Raw genomic sequence first — 20,119 nt, forward strand, 5'->3', positions numbered from 1 at the left:
TCATAGATCGTAGCAATCGCAGATTCATAATAACCACCCACGATTGAAGTTTAATACCTTATTAACGATATTTATTAAAAGTATTTCAGTTAATTGCTTGAACTAGCCGATGGAAATGGATGCTTTGCATTGAGCGGGAGCATAAAATGGCGTCGTGATTTGCTTTCTTTAAATGCGTTTTCAGGAGGATCATAAATTGAACACGGGTCATAACCTTGGATACGTGCAAAGTAACCCTCAAGTCTCGGGCGTGGACCAGGTGACAATCCGCTACTATGGGGGCGATGGGTGCCATGACAAGTTTAACAGAAGCACAAGAATTAACCTGCACTGCTCCAAGACGATGGTAGGTAACATGACATTAGGGGGGTAGGGGAAGGTAGTAACACGGAAGAACACGAATCAACTTACACTGTGCCAAGAGGATGGTAAGTAAAACGTGACATTTGGAGGGTGGGGGTGGAATACAACAGAAGCACAAGAATTAACCTGCACTGCTCCAAGAGGATGGTAGGTAACATGACATTGGGGGGGGGGGTGGGGGGGGGGGAGGGAGTAACACGGAAGAACACGAATCAACTTGCACTGTGCCAAGAGGATGGTAAGTAAAACGTGACATTTGGAGGGTGGGGGTGGAATACAACAGAAGCACAAGAATTAACCTGCACTGCTCCAAGAGGATGGTAGGTAACATGACATTGGGGGGGTGGGGGGGAAGGTAGCAACACGGAAGAACACGAATCAACTTACACTGTGCCAAGAGGATGGTAAGTAAAACGTGACATTTGGAGGGTGGGGGTGGAATACAACAGAAGCACAAGAATTAACCTGCACTGCTCCAAGAGGATGGTAGGTAACATGACATTGGGGGGGGGGGGGGGGTGGGGGGGAGGGAGTAACACGGGAGCACACGAATCAACTTACACTGTGCCAAAAGGATGGTAAGTAAAACGTGACATTTGGAGGGTGGGGGTGGAATACAACAGAAGCACAAGAATTAACCTGCACTGCTCCAAGAGGATGGTAACATGACTCAACCCGCACTAAATGTACGTTTCATTAAGGAATGAAATCCACTTGAATATCTGTGAAATTCATCAATTCTCCAATAAGAACGGCTTCATCCGATTGCCGTTATTTCGTGACGAACCTTCATTAAGCGGACACCTGTTACACAACAAACACTTTCCTTATTTTCGAGTTCAAATTTTTCAGTCAACTTACGCTCAACCGGACATTTACATATACTGGACACATTTTTAGCGGCGATGGTGTCCGCGATATGGGGGTTCCACTGTAGAATAAATGGATCATCACATTTTTTAATAGTTATTTCAATAATTAGAACTACCAATGTAACTTTACCTCTATAAGAGCTATTTCCACTTCCGTTAACAGGGTTCTCCAATTTTCACAACGGAGACACCTGAGTGCGAGTACGTCTTTGACTGGAAGACACCGAGCGCATGTCATCTGACTAGAACCGCTGGCCCGGGTGACTGCAGCGTCACAGATGAACAATATGGATACCGATTTGACCTGTCAAGCCTGTATAACAAAAACAAGGATTACCAGATTCGCCTTGGCAGTGCTACTCTCTCACTAAACGTGTGTAACCCGACCAAGTCTTGTGGGGCAAATCAGGGAGCCTGTTACACCGAACAATCCGCAAAAAGTGAGTTAATCAATTAATAATAATAATATCTTTTGTGGGGGGGTGGGGTGGGGTGGGTGTTTTATTTGAAAAAGGGTTCGAATTTGAAGAAGAGTACAATGCCGAGCTAACTGATGTTTTTTGTTTTCTAGGTCTGTCTCTTGGAGACTTCAGCAAAGTCCTGACGTATTTTGACGGCGAGATAACGTTGCGTTACGCAAGCTCCCAGTGCTCGGTGCTCATCATATTCGAGTGTGACGCGTCCAAACGAGGCTCTGGTGAGTGTCACGCAATACACGATTACATTACAATAGTTCTACACGATTTGCAAATCTATGCACCGTCACCCGAGACTGTCAGTGCGTTTTGTCTCATAACTCAAAATGTCACGTTTTGAAAATAATGTCACATATAACACAAAATGTCATATTTCGTCATATGTGTCATTCTCATTGGATAACTGGACGGGTGTCTGTATACAGCTATTTCAAGAAACGTTGTCAAAGAGCGCTCTGCCGCACGCGCCCATACCGCGAGGTAGCCGGGTATGAGTGTATACCTGTGCCCTTATAAGTTGTAAAGATAACTAACCAGCTTTCATAAGTCGATGGATTTGTAGTTTGGGCGAATTTGCAGTTGGTTTTCTGGAGAGGTTTGAACTCCAGAAAAGCATATGGCGTTATAACTTCTTATATTTTCTTGCTTTTCTTTTATTCCAAGTGAGAAATAGTATGCACTATTTTTATTCTATATAATAACAATCCTTAAAAAAGGAAGTAAGTAGCTTTTGATAAACTTGTAATGAAATACGTGACATAACGTAAAGACAAATTCTCTGGAGTCTATTTACAAAAAGCACTAGAAACATATATATTTTGATTCAAGTTTAAGGTCTAGAAAAATGTTCTCAAAAGCACTTGACTGATCCTTTCAAAGAACCGAGTTTTAGCTTTTGAATTACCTAAAATCTAGAACTAGTGTGTTGTCAATAAGATGTATTCTCTAGGCCTAGCATGGAAAGGTATAGTCGTGTACAAACTCGCGTTCCATTTTTCATTTTCGATTTTTATCATATTATTTACATAGCTTAGATACCACTATTTGACCAATATCGTGCAAGTAACTCACACCACTTCATTGTCCACTATTTCAGTAGCTCTTTGAGTCTATGACATAACACATAAAACGGCACAATGTCATTGTTAAATATACGTCCTGATCTCGAAAATTCACCACTCAATCCTCCTTCAGGGTTCTCGCATTTGTTTTTCTTATCGTTCCATTATCCTTATATAGCTCTGCTACTTGATGTTCCTTTCCCGGTGCATCATTCATTGCTTCCCCTCGCTTGGCCTCATTTTGCTTTTCGCTCGTTCAAATTTCTCTCTACTTCCTCTATCGTACGCTTCGGTTCTGCTGGCGTCGTCTTAATGCGATGACCCTGGCCATCTTCATAGATGAGCTCAGTGTTATCACTCGGTCCTTGTCTTTATTGTCTTCGTGTCGCGTCCTTTTTCTTCTCTCCTTGTCTTCGTTCCGTGCTCCTTTCTCCTTGTCGTGTCGCTTGTCACCCTGTGACTTAGATTTCTGGTATTTTCCCCGCTCTTTCACTCTTACTCTTTCACTTTTTCCCTTCCTGGTCCTATTCCGCCCGCACTGGTCTCGTTTATCGTTGCTATCTTTGTCTGTTCGCCTTTTTATAATACCATTACCCATTCTGTAGAACTGAAAGCTCGAAACATTCTTCAGCATTTTCTACTGAAATACAAGAAATTACCCTGCTAGCAATTACATTAATCAGGACAAGCACAATTAAGGTTAATGAAGGTGTCCTTTCCACGAAAAATCGGTGTGATTGTTTTTAAAGCCTCTCTTTGCGACAGGAATCTCGATCTAATTCCAATGATCATATCTCGTCGGTAAATTAAAAATAAAAGTAAAAAAAACTTTTTGAGCCTTTACACCACCTTTATTGCTAACAAAATTTATGTTTTTTAAAGAAACATTTTTACTATTAGTATCGTATTTTTCATTATATTGCCAGGTCGGTGCTATTTCTGTTTCCCATGTTCCAAAAATAATAACGGCCCAGCCTCAAATAGAAATGAGGCGCTCTTATAAAAACACATGTTAATTAATTGTTTTATTTTTAAGTACCTTTATATACGTCATTTAGAAAATGAAAAAGAAGCAAAGAGGTTGTTATGCTTGCTATATTGCTTGAATATAAGTTTACTAGAAATCACTTTTGGAAAGCAAGTGAACAAATCGCTTCAGCAACTTGTAATTCGTCGGGCTGGGTATTTTTTTTTTATTAATTTTTTTTATTATTTTTTTTTTATTAATGTCGAATTGCACGCAATGGATGCGATCTATTCCATGTTAATTAGAGTAATAAAACTGACAAACAACTTAATTACTGTACTCCAATTAGAATGATATTTTTTGTGAGCGAATTGATCACAAAAACTCTATAAAAATGAATTGATTTTTTTGCGATACAAAACTTGTATACCATAGAGATAAGAAAACAAGACAACTCATAATTCACGTCGGTTTTTTTCCTGTTTTACTTAGCTTTATGTTATTAGTTCCAGGAAATAATCAAAATTATTAAATCTTCAACAATTAATGAGACAAGCCTTCCATGAGCTATCCAATCATAACAATATCCTGGAATCAAACGCATGCGGCGTGTGTCAAATCACGCGGTCTGTGAGCAACTCTCTGGTAGCTTTAGAAATATTAGTTCACTAACAGAAAACGCAATGATAATAAAGATAATATTAATAATATGATAATATGATAAAACGATGATGCAAAATATGCCTCCTACGTCGCTTCTAAAACTGCTCAAATTATGAGCAATAATTCCAGTCCATCGGTTCTTCAGTTTATTTAGTTTAATATTTAATGCCCTACACAATTCCTATGAACAGGCATTAAAAATACGGTTCTTCACTTTATGTAGTTCAGTATATAGGCTCCCTTTATTCCCTACTGTGTAAGTGGTTGCTCTTCTTGGTCATTTGTTTGGAATTGAGAAAGTGAGATAGGCGGCACTTTGTCTAAAAAAAATTTGATAAGGGCGCTGGGTCTAGGAAAATGTTGAAGAAGTCGGCTTGTCCAAAAAAAATATTAAAGGGGGCACTGTGTTCAGAAGAAATGACGATGGGGTGTGGAGACTTCATCCTTCATGTACACAAAATTACGACCCGAATATCGCTGTTTTCATTTGTTACATTTGTTGTAATCCATAACAGGAGAAAGTGATCAACGAAACACAAACAAACACAGAAGCGAGTTTTGTTACATTTTCTTAGTAGAAATGCCCTTTTAACCATAAACCTTACGTTAGGTAACGGACCAGTGTTTGAGAGCAAGGCCGACAAGTGCAACTACACACTCCGCTGGGCGACCGACCTGGCGTGCCGTCCAATGACACATGTTCAGTGCAGCGTACGCAAGGAGCTGGCCAGTGGTGACGAGCAGTACGACTTTGCCCCACTTGCAAAAAGCGACACAAACTGGAAGGTATGGACGATGGTACAAGTGGACTATACTAATGATTGTGGCAGAGGGATGGGGGTAGTGGTGTTGGGGTTGTTTGGGTGGGGCTGATGTAGTGTTGTTCAAGGGTACTGGGTGATGGTGTCGTGAGGGGTATGGTAGTTGTTTTGAGGTAGAAGAAATGGGGTGGTGTTGCTGGGGTGGTGTGGGGTGGTTGGGGCTGGAGTTGTGGTGTTCAGGGGAACTGTGTAATGGTGCTGAGTTGGGTGGGATGGGGTAGTTGTTCTGATGTAGATGGGATGGAGTGGTGCTGTAGGGTTGGAGGGGCTGGGTGATGAACCTGAGTTGCGAGAGGTGATGTATTTATGATGAGGTAGAAGAAATGGGGTTGTGGTGCTGCGGCAGAAGGGGTGGTTGGTGTGGGGTGTGGTTGGTGTTGCTTTGGTGGTGTGGGGTGGCAGGTGAGGGGGTGTGTGATGGTGTTGAGTTGGGTAGGGTTAGGTAGATGTGCTGAGATAGAAGTGATGGGGTCGTGGTGCTGGCTGAGGGGTGAGGGCAGGTTGGGTATTTTAACATGCATCTGATCGATAAAAGCTTAAAGAAGAGGATATGGAATGTTTAAAAGAATTGGTGTATGATTAGGTCAATAGATGATAGATGATTATGGCGGTATTTCGATGATATTGATATTATTAATAAGAAAGTTGTCATGATCGTGATGTCAGTGATGATGAAAATTATGATAATTTTGACGATAACCATGGTCAAGATGCTGTAATATTGAAGATGATGTCGATGATGATGATGATGATGGTAATTATTGTTGTTATTTTGCAGGCAATCAGCTCTGACTCAAACGTCTACTACATCAACATGTGTCGATCGTTGGTTCATCGTAACGAAACTTCTGGTTGCAGCCCAACAGCAGGAGTCTGTAAATATGACCCTTCCAAGAAAAAGTAAGTTAATGGGGTCTTAACCTGGCAGACCCATAACTGGACTGTTCTGTGAAATTTCAGTAGCAATAGTCTATATGTGGGCTCTGATAGTTTTTCCTTGACGAATACACGGAGTTCGCATATCACGGCCGCCATCTTGGATTATGCCGCGCGCATTTTTTCTTCCCCTCCCCTCCCCCAGCGCAGCGCATTATCCAAGATGGCGGCCGTGATATGCGAACTATGTGTTTTCGTAGTTTTAGTGCCGGAAAAACTATCAAAGCCTACAGGTAGGCTACAGTAGCAACTAATAGGATTTTTTTCATTTTTTTTCTTTTATTAATATTGCAATTATATTTTAGGTTGAATAAGGTCATTATTATTACCTCTTACAACAAACTACCTGGGCTTTGCGATTTGTATGGTCGGTCTCGAAAATGTTAATTGCTTCATAATAACATTATCTATTTCAAATTAATGTATCAGGTATATGAATCTCGGGAGTTTAGCAAAGGGACCCCAACTCGTGAACTCCAATATTTTCTTGCTTTACGAAGGCGGCGACGCATGCGCGAACGGTAAAGTCGCTTCTACGAGAATCCTAATGGAGTGTGGGGGCTCAGAAGAGGTATGGTCCTTTATGAAAATGTTCTCTATGGTAACATTTTTTGTTTGATTCTTTCTCAGTTCCTCAGCCCTCAGTTGTATTCCTAGAATTATGTGCATACATCGGCTAGTTTCATTACTCTCATTACTAGAAAGCAGGTTAGCTCTAACCCAGGGATAAATATCTTGACATTTGATTAGATAAAACTAGCATTTATCCCTGAGTCAGCGTGAGCCTGCTTTCTGGGAATCCGGTCCCGTTGGCTATTCGGTGATCATTTGGTTAGATTCAGTCAGCCTTTCTTATATTTTTCATTTACGGATAAACACTACGAAATAATATGTAACCTAATTTATAAGTAACCAATAAAATTATCCAATAAGTCGTGTTCGTTAAACAGACTATAAATATGGTACGGTACAAATCCGGATCCAGAGTCCTTACTGTTTACCACAGGCAGCCCCTCAGTTTAAAATCCCTACCGTTTACCACAGGCAGCCCCTCAGTTCGTTAGCAAGGATGAGCAGGACTCTTGCCGCTACGAGTTCCTATGGAATACCAAGTACGCATGCGCTATCAATGATGTCAATCAAACTGTGACGAACGACTGCAAGGCCACCAACCCCGTGACCAACTACCAGTTCGATATCAACAACTTGCGTGACAAGAAATCCGATTATAACGTGACAACTCTGACTGGTTACTACTTTCTGATCAACGTCTGCGGGACTCTGAATTCCAAAAATGGTAAGGTGTCACACAATATGATAATAGTCACGCAATAGTAGCAGGACTGCGGCTAAGGGTTTTAACGTGACAGATTTGACTGGGCACTTGTTTCTGATCAAAGATTGAAAAGCTCTAAAAGAATGTCACATCTTTCTGTTGCACGCTTTTACGCTACATTGTATATTCCACAGTAACCTGCTCAACCAGTTGCGTGAAAGCCGAAAAAGCCGAGCTTAAATGCGCAAAAAAAAACACAATAGCGATAGCGAGCAGAATTCAATCTCCCTATTTTTGGTTGAGCGCTACTTTCGATAGAACGGCTTTTCTGGGGCGCTTTTGGAGAGCCTGTTTCGCATGCTAATTCCATAGTTACTATGCCACGCGCGCTATCGTGGCCACCAATACAAAGTGTTACAATGCCACGCGCGCTATCGTGGTCACCAATACAAAGTGTTACAATGCGACGCGCGCTATCGTGGCCACCAATACAAAGTGTTATAATGCCACGCGCGCTATCGTGGCCACCAATACAAAGTGTTACAATGCCACGCGCGCTATCGTGGTCACCAATACAAAGTGTTACAATGCCACGCGCGCTATCGTGGTCACTACAGTTTTTCGAAGTCAAGTTTTGTGAGTTAAGCTCAAGATAGGGCGGGAATCTGACATCAACGTCACTAGCCAACCAGGGAGGCGAAGGAATGCTTCTCAGTGCACTCAGGTAGTACTAAGGAACCAAACTAGCTATGGGTTCGTGTCAATCAACACTGCGATTATCGCATTGTGGTTAGCTTTTGTAAACAAGCTATTGGCTAGTGTCAATCAAGGCTGCGATTCCCGCATTGTGATTAGCTTCTGTAAACTAGCTATGAGGTCGTGTCAATCAAGGCTGCGATTCTCGCATTCTGATTGGCTAATGTAAACTAGCTATGAGGTCGTGTCAATCAAGGCTGCGATTCTCGCATTCTGATTGGCTAATGTAAACTAGCTATGGGCTCGTGTCAATCAAGGCTGCGATTCTCGCATTCTGATTGGCTTCTGTAAACTAGCTATGAGGTCGTGTCAATCAAGGCTGCGATTCTTGCATTCTGATTGGCTTTTGTAAACTTATGGTATTGGTGGCCGTGGTAATGCTCATCGCACCATTAATAGGATTCCGTGTTTGCATCCTGTTGTGTCTCATAAGGTAAACCAGACCGAGCCAAGCAAACATGACCGAAGTTATAAAAGGCCAATCACGCCGCCATTTTATGCCCCCGCAAAATGCCAAGTCACATAAAGCACCCATTTCCATCGGCTCAAGCGAGTAACCCTGATATTTTTCAAATATCAATAACGTATCAGACTTTATCCTTAGATTGTTATTTTGAAACTTCCTTGCGAGGAAACCGTTGTATTTTCAGTTATACAATAACAAAGGATTGGTTGTTCGACATTCTTAAAATTGCACTGTAAAGTTTCACCTCGAGCTTTTCCAAACATGCAATCTGTGCCTCCTAGAGAAATACCTGGACATTTCAACTCTAAACAAAAGATTTTCCTATTTCCAGATTGTGGCGACAAATCCTCCTCTTGCCAGCTTCTTTCTTCAGACCCGAAGTTCCACTTCAACGCAGGCAACACAAACAGCCAAATAAGATTCGCCGATAGCGTACTCACCCTCTCCCTGACGGGAGGAGATTTGTGCCATCACTCAAACACCTACAGGCAGACCATAATATCCTTCACTTGCAAAGACACCGCTGACGATTTTGTGGGCGCACCCGTGTTTGTGGCGGAGTCAGATCAGTGCGAGTACTATTTTGCGTGGGAGACGAGTTATGCATGCGAAAGAAAGGTATTTATTAAGATTCCAAGACTTTACATGGTCTTCGTACTGTAGTTTTCAACATTCTGCGAACTCTCGTCAAAAAATTATCACTGCAAAAGCGATCTCGTCATTCAAACTCATTAAATTACATTTTTTGTTTTTTTATTGGTCACGCCCAGTGGAGAGAAGTGGCGTGATTGAGAACCATTTCAGTGCCGGTATTTTAAAATGCTTCAAGGATTTTGAATGACGGTAACCAAAATGCTATTTAGCTGTGCGCGATCGTCGGCGGCAATTCACAAATTTTTAAAACCGCAGTAAACGCTTTTTTTAACAATAAATGACAATTTTAGCAGTAAACGACATGTTTAAGAGACAATGATACGTGGTTCTTAGACTAGGATGGATAACATGCGGATCGATAACTTTCCCGTGGCCCACGCGATGTAGTGTGACTCATCCCCTTTAAATGGTTCACTGTGTCTGTCTTTCACTCCAGACTGAGTGCTCCCCTGTACAATACAACACGGATACCCAGACGAACACCAAGTACAGTCTGAGGCAGCTGGCCAAGGATAAGTCGAACTGGGTGGTGAGTTGGCCTGAAACAGCGTCTGTAGCCTGCGGGCCGCCTCTCCTGTGTGTTTTCGTTGTTCAGGATCCCTGTGGCGCAAACAATCGAGAGCAGGGGATGGGGGAAGGGAGGAGAGAAGAAAGGATAGCCGGCAAGAAAGACCGGTCTCGAGTCATGCCCAGGCCCCCGACAGGGATGGAGACTTGGGACAAGTTGCTTTGACAAAAAAAACAAAAAAAAACAAACAGACTCAGAAAAACATAAAACGACAGTCGTGCGCCATCTTTCTTCCTCTCCCCCTCCCCCTCCCCTTCGCTCGCTTTTTTGCTCGCCACAGGATTCCTGTAAGCCAAAAACAGAAATTTCAGGAATAACCCACTGAAGAGCCTCTTTCAGCCCCTAATTTGTCATCCTAGCGAAAAACCAAATATAAAAAAAGCATCCATTTGCATCTGCTAATAGAAAGAAGTATGAAAATGTTTTTTGATGGCCATTTTGAGATTTTATCAATTGATTTGTGTTTTGATGTTGGATGAAAACAATAACAAAGGTGGGGCTGAACAGGGGCCAGGGGACGAACCCTAGTCAGTCACGCCTTTGTTAAGGTTTTCATTCAATATCAAAAGAGAAACCATGCAAAAAATTCTTTTTTATGTTTTTCTTTAAGTTTTACGCTAAATTTGTCTTCAAAAAATTAAAAAGCTTTCCCATACCTGCTAATGGAAAAGTATGCTATCTTTTTTTAGGATGACAAATGGGTGGTCAACTCTTTGATTTTATCCTGTCTATATGTTGCGTCTAGCGGTGGTCCTCGATCAATTTATTATATCAATGTCCGCCGTCCCCTTGTTCTTATGGGTGGGGTTAACTGTTCTTGTTTGGCCCTCGTCTGTAGGTTGTGCCTAGCGGTGGTACTAAATCAAGTTATTTCATAAATGTCTGCCGTCCACTTGTTCCTATGGCTGGGGTTAACTGTCCGGCTGGTGCAGCAGCGTGCGAGAAAACCGACAAAAACGCCTATGTAAGTATAAGAGTATACAACCGACAAAAACGCCTATGTAAATATAAGAGTATACAACTGACAAAAACGCCTGTGTAAGTATAAGAGTATACGACTTACAAAAACGCGTATGTAAGTATAAGAGTATACAACCGACAAAAACGCCTATGTAAGTATAAGAGTATACAACCGACAAAAACGCCTATGTAAGTATAAGAGTATACAACCGACAAAAACGCCTATGTAAGTATAAGAGTATACGACTTACAAAAACGCGTATGTAAGTATAAGAGTATACAACCGACAAAAACGCCTATGTAAGTATAAGAGTATACAACCGACAAAAACGCCTATGTAAGTATAAGAGTATACAACCGACAAAAACGCCTATGTAAGTATAAGAGTATACGACTTACAGAAACGCGTATGTAAGTATAAGAGTATACAACCGACAAAAACGCCTATGTAAGTATAAGAGTATACAACCGACAAAAACGGCTATGTAAGTATAAGAGTATACAATCGACAAAAACGCCTATGTAAGTATAAGAGTATACGACTTACAAAAACGCGTATGTAAGTATAAGAGTATACAACCGACAAAAACGCCTATGTAAGTATAAGAGTATACAACCGACAAAAACGCCTATTTAAGTATAAGAGTATACAACCGACAAAAACGCCTATGTAAGTATAAGAGTATACGACTTACAAAAACGCGTATGTAAGTATAAGAGTATACAACCGACAAAAACGACTATGTAAGTATAAGAGTATACAACCGACAAAAACGCCTATGTAAGTATAAGAGTATACAACCGACAAAAACGCCTATGTAAGTATAAGAGTATACAACCAACAAAAACGCGTATGTAAGTATAAGAGTATACAACCAACAAAAACGCCTATGTAAGTATAAGAGTATACAACCGACAAAAACGCCTTATTGAAGTATAAGAGTATACAACCTACAAAAACGCCTATGTAAGTATAAGAGTATACGACTTACAAAAACGCGTATGTAAGTATAAGAGTATACAACCGACAAAAACGCCTATGTAAGTATAAGAGTATACAACCGACAAAAACGCCTATGTAAGTATAAGAGTATACAACCGACAAAAACGCCTATGTAAGTATAAGAGTATACAACCGACAGAAACGCCTATGTAAGTATAAGAGTATACGACTTACAAAAACGCCTATGTAAGTATAAGAGTATACAACCGACAAAAACGCCTATGTAAGTATAAGAGTATACAACCGACAAAAACGCCTATGTAAGTATAAGAGTATACAACCGACAAAAACGCCTATGTAAGTATAAGAGTATACAACCGACAAAAACGCCTATGTAAGTATAAGAGTATACAACCGACAAAAACGCCTATGTAAGTATAAGAGTATACGACTTACAAAAACGCGTATGTAAGTATAAGAGTATACAACCGACAAAAACGCCTATGTAAGTATAAGAGTATACAACCGACAAAAACGCCTATGTAAGTATAAGAGTATACGACTTACAAAAACGCCTATGTAAGTATAAGAGTATACGACTTACAAAAACGCCTATGTAAGTATAAGAGTATACAACCGACAAAAACGCCTATGTAAGTATAAGAGTATACAACCGACAAAAACGCCTATGTAAGTATAAGAGTATACAACCGACAAAAACGCCTATGTAAGTATAAGAGTATACAACCGACAAAAACGCCTATGTAAGTATAAGAGTATACAACCAACAAAAACGCGTATGTAAGTATAAGAGTATACAACCAACAAAAACGCCTATGTAAGTATAAGAGTATACAACCGACAAAAACGCCTTATTGAAGTATAAGAGTATACAACCGACAAAAACGCCTATGTAAGTATAAGAGTATACAACCGACAAAAACGCCTATGTAAGTATAAGAGTATACAACCGACAAAAACGCCTATGTAAGTATAAGAGTATACGACTTACAAAAACGCCTATGTAAGTATAAGAGTATACAACCGACAAAAACGCCTATGTAAGTATAAGAGTATACAACCGACAAAAACGCCTATGTAAGTATAAGAGTATACAACCGACAAAAACGCCTATGTAAGTATAAGAGTATACAACCGACAAAAACGCCTATGTAAGTATAAGAGTATACAACCGACAAAAACGCCTATGTAAGTATAAGAGTATACGACTTACAAAAACGCCTATGTAAGTATAAGAGTATACAACCGACAAAAACGCCTATGTAAGTATAAGAGTATACAACCGACAAAAACGCCTATGTAAGTATAAGAGTATACAACCGACAAAAACGCCTATGTAAGTATAAGAGTATACAACCGACAAAAACGCCTATGTAAGTATAAGAGTATACAACCGACAAAAACGAATTTTGAATTTGTGACAAAATTTTATAACCTTTGTGACCAAATTCCATTACATTAGTGACCAAATTTTGTTACATTAGTGAACAAATGTTATTTTATTTGTGACCGAATTATATAACATTTGTTTTCAAATTTAATAACATTTGTTTTCAAATTTAATAATATTTGTCACCAAATTGTCTTTTTTCGTAGCGATACGCATTAATTGCTTTTACCTTTCTTTTCCCATATTGTAGAGTCTCGGTCGCCCTACTGGTTCACCGACAATAGACGAGAATGGTAAAATCACCATTTTGTACAAGCACGGAGACGGCACCAGGACCTCTCTAATAACACTGACATGTGCTGCTGGGAGCCTGGTAAGAGCAAAGCACTCACCCCTTGTTTTCTAACCACTTACAATAAGACCTGTGCTCCTCTCCCATAATCACTGCAAACTTGACCTCTATTTAGCGACCATCTCGGGTCAAGTCCAGAGATCTAGTATCTTCCGAAGAGGAGCTCATTTGACCTTTAAAATGTTTGAAAAAAGGAATGATGGATAAGCTTTAGGACTCTGAAGCCAAAAAGGGTGAAATCGAGAAAATCCATTAATTACGGTTTTGTTTTTTAAAGCCCTAGACGCCAAGCCAGACATATTATTCTGTTAATTCGGTATTATAAAACAAAAATATGTTAAGGAATCTCGAAATAACCACGTCAAAACAACGATGAGCAATGGTTCTCCAAAGTTAACAAAAATTTCGCAATAATTTCCCCAAATACTAAGCTTGTACGTGCTTGGTATTTTGCTAAGATGACAAAATGGCTAAGATGACAAAATTGGTAAGATAACAAAAGGGCTAAGATGACAAAATGGCTAAGATGACAAAATGGCTAAGATGACAAAATTGCTAAGATGACAAAATGGCTAAGTTAACAAAAGGGCTAAGATGACAAAATGGCTAAGATGAAAAAATGGTAAAATGACAAAAGCGCTAAGATGACAAAATTGCTAAGATGACAAAATGTCTAAGTTAACAAAAGGGCTAAGATGACAAAATGGCTAAGATGACAAAATGGCTAAAATGGCTAGGATGACAAAATGGTTAAGATGACAAATAGCTAAGATGACAAAATGGCTAAGATGACAAAAGGGCTAAGATGACAGAATGGCTAAGATGACAAAATGACTATAATGACAAAATGGCTAAGATGACAAAAGGGCTAAGATGACAGAATGGCTAAGATGACAAAATGACTATAATGAAAAAATGGCTAAGATGACAAAATGGCTTAAAAAATGTTATTATTTTTTATAATTGCAAATACAACAGTTTATTTGCAAGAAACTTTAAAATAACAATCCACAATAGAAGTTGTTCAGGACTTTATAAAAGATATTTGATTGAAAGTTTCTCAGTTACGTGTTTGATTTAGCCGATGGAAATGGATTCTTTGTGTGACTCGGCATTGAGGGGAAGCATAAAATGGCGGCGTGATTGGCCTTCCTTAACGTTTGTTTGGTTTGATAGGGTCGACCCCATTTTGTGACACTGGAGAGTTCCTCAAATACCTACATATTCGATTGGGCGACATCTGCCGCGTGTCCACAACAGGAAATACCCATGTATGACAAGTGCAGTTTGTACGACAACAGCACGGAACACATGTATAACATCAGCACATTGAAGCTGTACAAAGGGGAGTCCTACATTGAGGTAAATGGAACGGAATGAAATTTTAAGTAAATAGGGGACCTGCACTTAGAGATCACGTGACTTTTTAGGTGCCAACCTCGCGCTTTTAGCGGCAAGAAAGCAACAATAAAAAGCAATTTATTTAGCACCTACGATAAAGCTAGAAGTTTTTTTTTTCAGAAAGAGTTAATGTTCATTTAAACATTTTATTTTTTCACCGTTCTTTGGCGAGACGAGCGCAGTCAGTTCTGTGTTTATTTCGGTTTGAATGTGCCACCAAAAAGGTCACGTGATCTATTGTATAGCACAAATTAACACGCGAGACATGACCAAATGCCTTTACACGTGACTGACTTTACTCGCCGCAGGCATGTACCCAGAATCAAAATTTTACCGAGTCATAGCTAGCCACTGGATGATATATCCAACAAAAGCAGGTGTTTTATCTCATACTTTTCAATTGTGAAACACTGAACATCAAAATTTTACCGAGGCCAGCGCACTCGAATACCCAAAGGGCGTACATATAGGTACAACAAACTATTGTGCGATATGCATAATAATACTTTATATATAAATGAATATTGTATGAATATATATATATATATATAGTGAATATTGTTTTAGTGTTTTCATACCACCACTAATCCGGTGTATTGATACTACCAAGTGGTTAATACACGGTCGTTATTAGAGAGAGCCGAATGTAAACACCTCTTAAGAATTCCTGACCTAAGCTGGAAAAGCTGCTTTTTACTCGTGAGACAGATTTCATCTGATTGTCTTCCAATGTCGATCGAGAACAATAACAAAGGTGTGGCCGAAGGAGGCTCCTTAACGATCTTCCTTTTTTTTGCAGCTGGAAGCTCCAGACTCTTCTCGCGTGCAGGTCTCTGTGTGTGGAAACTTGAAGAAGGAGGAAAAATCCAATTGTTTTGGGGCATCTGTGTGTCTAGTGTCCGCGGATGGGAAGGAAACTGCGCTAGGGTTGGAGAAGTTCCACAGTATCACGTACTTGCACGATGAGAACACGTTGATGCTCAAGTACTGCAACAAAGACTGTGCTACAGCAAGTGGGTGTCATCGTTTTTATTATAATCGTCATCATTATCATCATCATCATCATCATCATCATCATCATCATTACCATTATCATCATTATCATCATCATCACCATCATTACCATCATCATCATTATCATCATCATCACCATTACCTTCATCATCATTATCATCATCATCACCATTACCATCATCATCATTTTCATCATCATTATCATCATCATCACCATTACCTTCATCATCATTATCATCATCATCACCATTACCATCATCATCATTTTCATCACCATTATCATCATCATCACCATTACCTTCATCATCATTATCATTATCATCACCAGTACCATCATCATCATTTTCATCACCAATACCATTATCTTCATAATCATCATCATCATTATCATCATCATCACCATTACCTTCATCATCATTATTATCATTATCATCATCATCACCATTACTATCATCACCATTATCATTACCATTACCATCATCATCATTTTCCTATTTAAATTTTTGTTCTAAATCTACCGCAGCAATGTTACTTGTCTTACAATTCGATTGATTAAAAAGTAATCATGAAAAATCTCATTGTACAAATATTTAAAACTTCACTTGCGTTTCTTGTGGGCAATATTGGATATTAATGTAAAAATGTGCTTATTTTCAGAGCTCTTAAAATTTTTGACCGCTCTTCCTTATATGAAATGATGCATTTTAACTCGATTGCTTCCTTGATTTGATAGTCAAAATAAATAAAAATAGGTAAATGAAATAATGTTTCTATATGTAATCTTTTCTAGGTGTTACATCGAGACTGGTGTTTTTGTGCGACAGGGAAGAGTCAAACTCTGTCCCGTACAGTCTGGAGAGTGTAGGGGTGAGTCACGCACGTTAATGCACTGGCTTTAGGATAGTCGATGAGAACCAAATCATCCCAAAGCCCGATGTAAATGCTAATGAAATACCAAAAAAGCCTCAGGAACAATTTCAAAAGACAACCTTAAAAGGCGCCTAATCTGAAAACAAAAAGTTCAACTATTTCCATCACCAACAACCCTCATTTGAAATGTTTTGTTTTAACACAAAGCTATCCAGGTTGTGCCCAGACCGAGCGGTAAGGCCTGATGCACACTGGCGATATAACGACATAACAACATAAGAATTTGACATAATGGCATAAGGGAAAAAACATGTTTTTTTTTTCTTTTATGTCGTTATCTCCATGTTATTATGTCGACGTTATTGCCATAAGTCGCACCCTTCACACTTGAAAATAAGGACATAAGAATGCGCGCGCCTATCTTGTTATGTCATTATATTGCCAGTGTGCATCAGGCTTAAGTCTTCCTCGGAACAGCTTCGTTGCAGATTCGGGCTTTCTGTTATGCGCGCACGCCGCCATTCGCCCTTTCATAGGAACCTCTTCGTTGCAAATTCGGGCTTTTTGTTATGCGCGCACGCCGCCATTCGCCCTTTCGTAGGAACCCCTTCGTTGCAAATTCGGGCTTTTTGTTATGCGCGCACGCCGCCATTCGCCCTTTCGTAGGAACCCCTTCGTTGCAAATTCGGGCTTTCGGTTATGCGCGCACGCCGCCATTCGCCCTTTCGTAGGCATCCCTCCGTTGCAAATTCGGGCTTTTTGTGGTGTGAGAATCACTGGAATTCCTGGTAATGCAAACCCAATACATACCCTCGATGCAAATTTTGATATGTCATCCTTTGGCAGAAATATGGAGCTAATGTCGTATGGCGAACCCCCCTCGCGTGTCCTCCCTCCCAGACGGAATGTCTTTTCTACAACAACGGACAAAGCTACGACCTCTCTCTGCTCTCCAGTAGAAGCGGAAATTGGTTCTACGAGGATAGGAAAAGAAACAGGTAAAGGCCGATGGTTTTCATTGTAAATAGGACGTTTACTGTGCAACCCGCGCGTTCGTGGCCAGCATAAAAAAAGTTAGCTAGTTTGCGAGAAGAGGGTGCGAGAATTGCAATTTTGCAAAAGAAATTTTCACAACTAGAAAGATTCAGACTTGTTGTGATGTGCGTTTTTTTGCCGCACTAGTTGGCTAGTGACGTTTATGCCAATCAGATAGCACGTTTCTCACATCCTTATTGGTTTACTTCCCAAAACTGTCAAGGTGGCCTCGGTAGCGCGCGTCACATTGTAAGCCTAAGCGTTTCGCATATTCCTTGTATCTGCTGGCTTGTTCTATAAAATTCAAGGTGTAAAAACCCATTGTGAACTCTTTGTAGAGTTTATTCTGAAGCTGCTCCAAAGTTAGAAGCAACTAAATTACAGTAACTCACGTCGGAACCAGGAATCGAACCCAAACCAAGTGATGAGAGAATCAGAATAACGCTTTGTAAACTGTGCTACATGCACCCGTAATTTCGTAATTTTCTAATTTTGTTTCAGCTATTGGTTTAACATTTGTCGCGGAGTGAGTAACGTGGCGATGTGTCCACCCTCTGCTGCTGTCTGTGGAAAGCTTGACTCTTCCTCTCGCATTGTTGTTCTCGGGTACACGCAAACTCAAGAATTCCTTTCTCAAGGTAAGCTACTTGTTGTAAATGTTGATATTTGTGAACTGCAAATACCAGACGGTGACGAGTAACCGTCAGTTGCAAATGGAGACTGGTGTAAGTACTGGTGTAAGTCACTACAGGCTTGCATCCCTAGTGCGTCTTAGTGCGTCCTAGTGCGTCCTAGTGCGTCTTACACATCCCAGAACAGGTAAATGAAGTGTGGTGAGAGACGGGACATCTAAGTCGACTTCCTTATCAAAAAGGAGGAATTCAAAGTTTTCAATACAAAACGTGTTTTACACCTCGAATTGCAGACCAACTAAATGGAACTGCCGATTAACCTCCGTATTTTTCCATTATTGTGTTTTTCTATACTCATAAGGCATAATAAAAGGTTATGTGAAATGTCTGATTTTGCAGGAGATAACAAGATTATGTTAAGATACACCGGCGATAAGATCGATGGATGCAGTAGACCTGTGACTGTCAGCTTTCAGTTTGTGTGTGGGGCGAAAGTCGGCAAACCAGAACGAACCGGGTAAGTTCTTTAGCTATTTTCGATAGCAAAACAGCGTCTAACGTTAACTAGCTTCGGGCTAACCTTTCTTCTAGTCTAAAACATCTCAGCACTTACGCTAAACCATCCGACGATCGAAGTCCCCCAATAACTGGTAAATGTTTTGCAATCATTCACGAGTTCAAAAGGGAAAATATCTTCTTCTCAGACAGTTCAATTCCTTATCAGAAGAAGTGTGAAATCATTGTTTTCTTCTCTTCAATTTGTTTTTTGTTCTGTCTCGTTTTGTCTTTGTGTACAAGCCTCCATATTCGACCAATTCTATTGCTTGCTAAGCATCAGTATTTGATTGATGAAAGCTACAAAATAGTTGTATAACTCAAAAAACCTAACTGTTGAATTGGCCTTTAGGAATTTGCTTGTACATGACACTATTTCTTTTTTTTTAACAAAATTAACAGTAATAACAGATGTGATATTTTGATCATAAGCATTTTTGCATAATGCAAATAAAAATGATGGTTGATGTTCTTTCCCCCGTACAGTATAACATAACAAGTATATCTCAGCTAGTTTGACCGAACAAACTGTTTGAAGGCCTAAACTTGCGAAGAGTGCCGGAGTGCTTGGGAAATCTTCGCTGGATCAAACTTTTTGCTGAAACGTGACCTCGTCACACTTCCCTTTCCCCTCCAACTTTACCTCCCCTGCTACTAAAAAGGCTCAAACACGACATGTTTAACGCAGGTTCTCTTCGCCGTGCGACATCAAATTCCTATGGACGACAAGCGCAGCGTGCAAGGAGCAATGGTAGGGTCAACCTGTTAATAATCCAAGGTCTGATGTACAATATCCTTTAGCTTATTTGTTAAAAATTTCCCTGTAGCGAACAGCACTTCGAGAATAGTGCATTTAATGGGTTCACCGTTTCTTTGCAAAAGAAACAGCAACGTAAACACGTGTAACCTTTTTAAAAAGTTCATCCCTAGCTGCATGGCATGGCCAAATAGTTTGATTATCCGATCCCTGTAGCAGAAGATGTGATTGATAGGATGGTCGGGAATTCGGGAAACTGTATCGAATTCCCTTAAAAGAACCAAAACTGGATCTTTATTACGTTTCCACC

The 20,119-nt window shown here is 40.0% G+C and overlaps 1 protein-coding gene across 1 annotated transcript in view; it reads left to right on the plus strand.

Annotated features, from left to right (window-relative positions):
* The window catches only part of LOC5518835 (cation-independent mannose-6-phosphate receptor), a 43,117-nt gene that overhangs the window by 14,545 nt on the left and 8,453 nt on the right, over window positions 1-20,119 (plus strand). The window contains exons 15-32 of the mRNA XM_048721789.1: window positions 185-346; window positions 1,399-1,675; window positions 1,807-1,932; window positions 5,013-5,188; window positions 6,002-6,123; window positions 6,589-6,730; window positions 7,204-7,456; window positions 8,989-9,275; window positions 9,748-9,840; window positions 10,718-10,843; window positions 13,444-13,566; window positions 14,722-14,907; window positions 15,746-15,959; window positions 16,751-16,827; window positions 17,677-17,828; window positions 18,367-18,503; window positions 18,897-19,014; window positions 19,741-19,803. Coding sequence (XP_048577746.1) covers window positions 185-346; window positions 1,399-1,675; window positions 1,807-1,932; window positions 5,013-5,188; window positions 6,002-6,123; window positions 6,589-6,730; window positions 7,204-7,456; window positions 8,989-9,275; window positions 9,748-9,840; window positions 10,718-10,843; window positions 13,444-13,566; window positions 14,722-14,907; window positions 15,746-15,959; window positions 16,751-16,827; window positions 17,677-17,828; window positions 18,367-18,503; window positions 18,897-19,014; window positions 19,741-19,803 — 2,834 coding nt within the window. The remainder of the gene's footprint in view (window positions 1-184; window positions 347-1,398; window positions 1,676-1,806; window positions 1,933-5,012; window positions 5,189-6,001; window positions 6,124-6,588; window positions 6,731-7,203; window positions 7,457-8,988; window positions 9,276-9,747; window positions 9,841-10,717; window positions 10,844-13,443; window positions 13,567-14,721; window positions 14,908-15,745; window positions 15,960-16,750; window positions 16,828-17,676; window positions 17,829-18,366; window positions 18,504-18,896; window positions 19,015-19,740; window positions 19,804-20,119) is intronic.

Source organism: Nematostella vectensis, chromosome 14, assembly GCF_932526225.1.
Source record: "Nematostella vectensis chromosome 14, jaNemVect1.1, whole genome shotgun sequence".
Classification (NCBI taxonomy): domain Eukaryota; kingdom Metazoa; phylum Cnidaria; class Anthozoa; order Actiniaria; family Edwardsiidae; genus Nematostella; species Nematostella vectensis.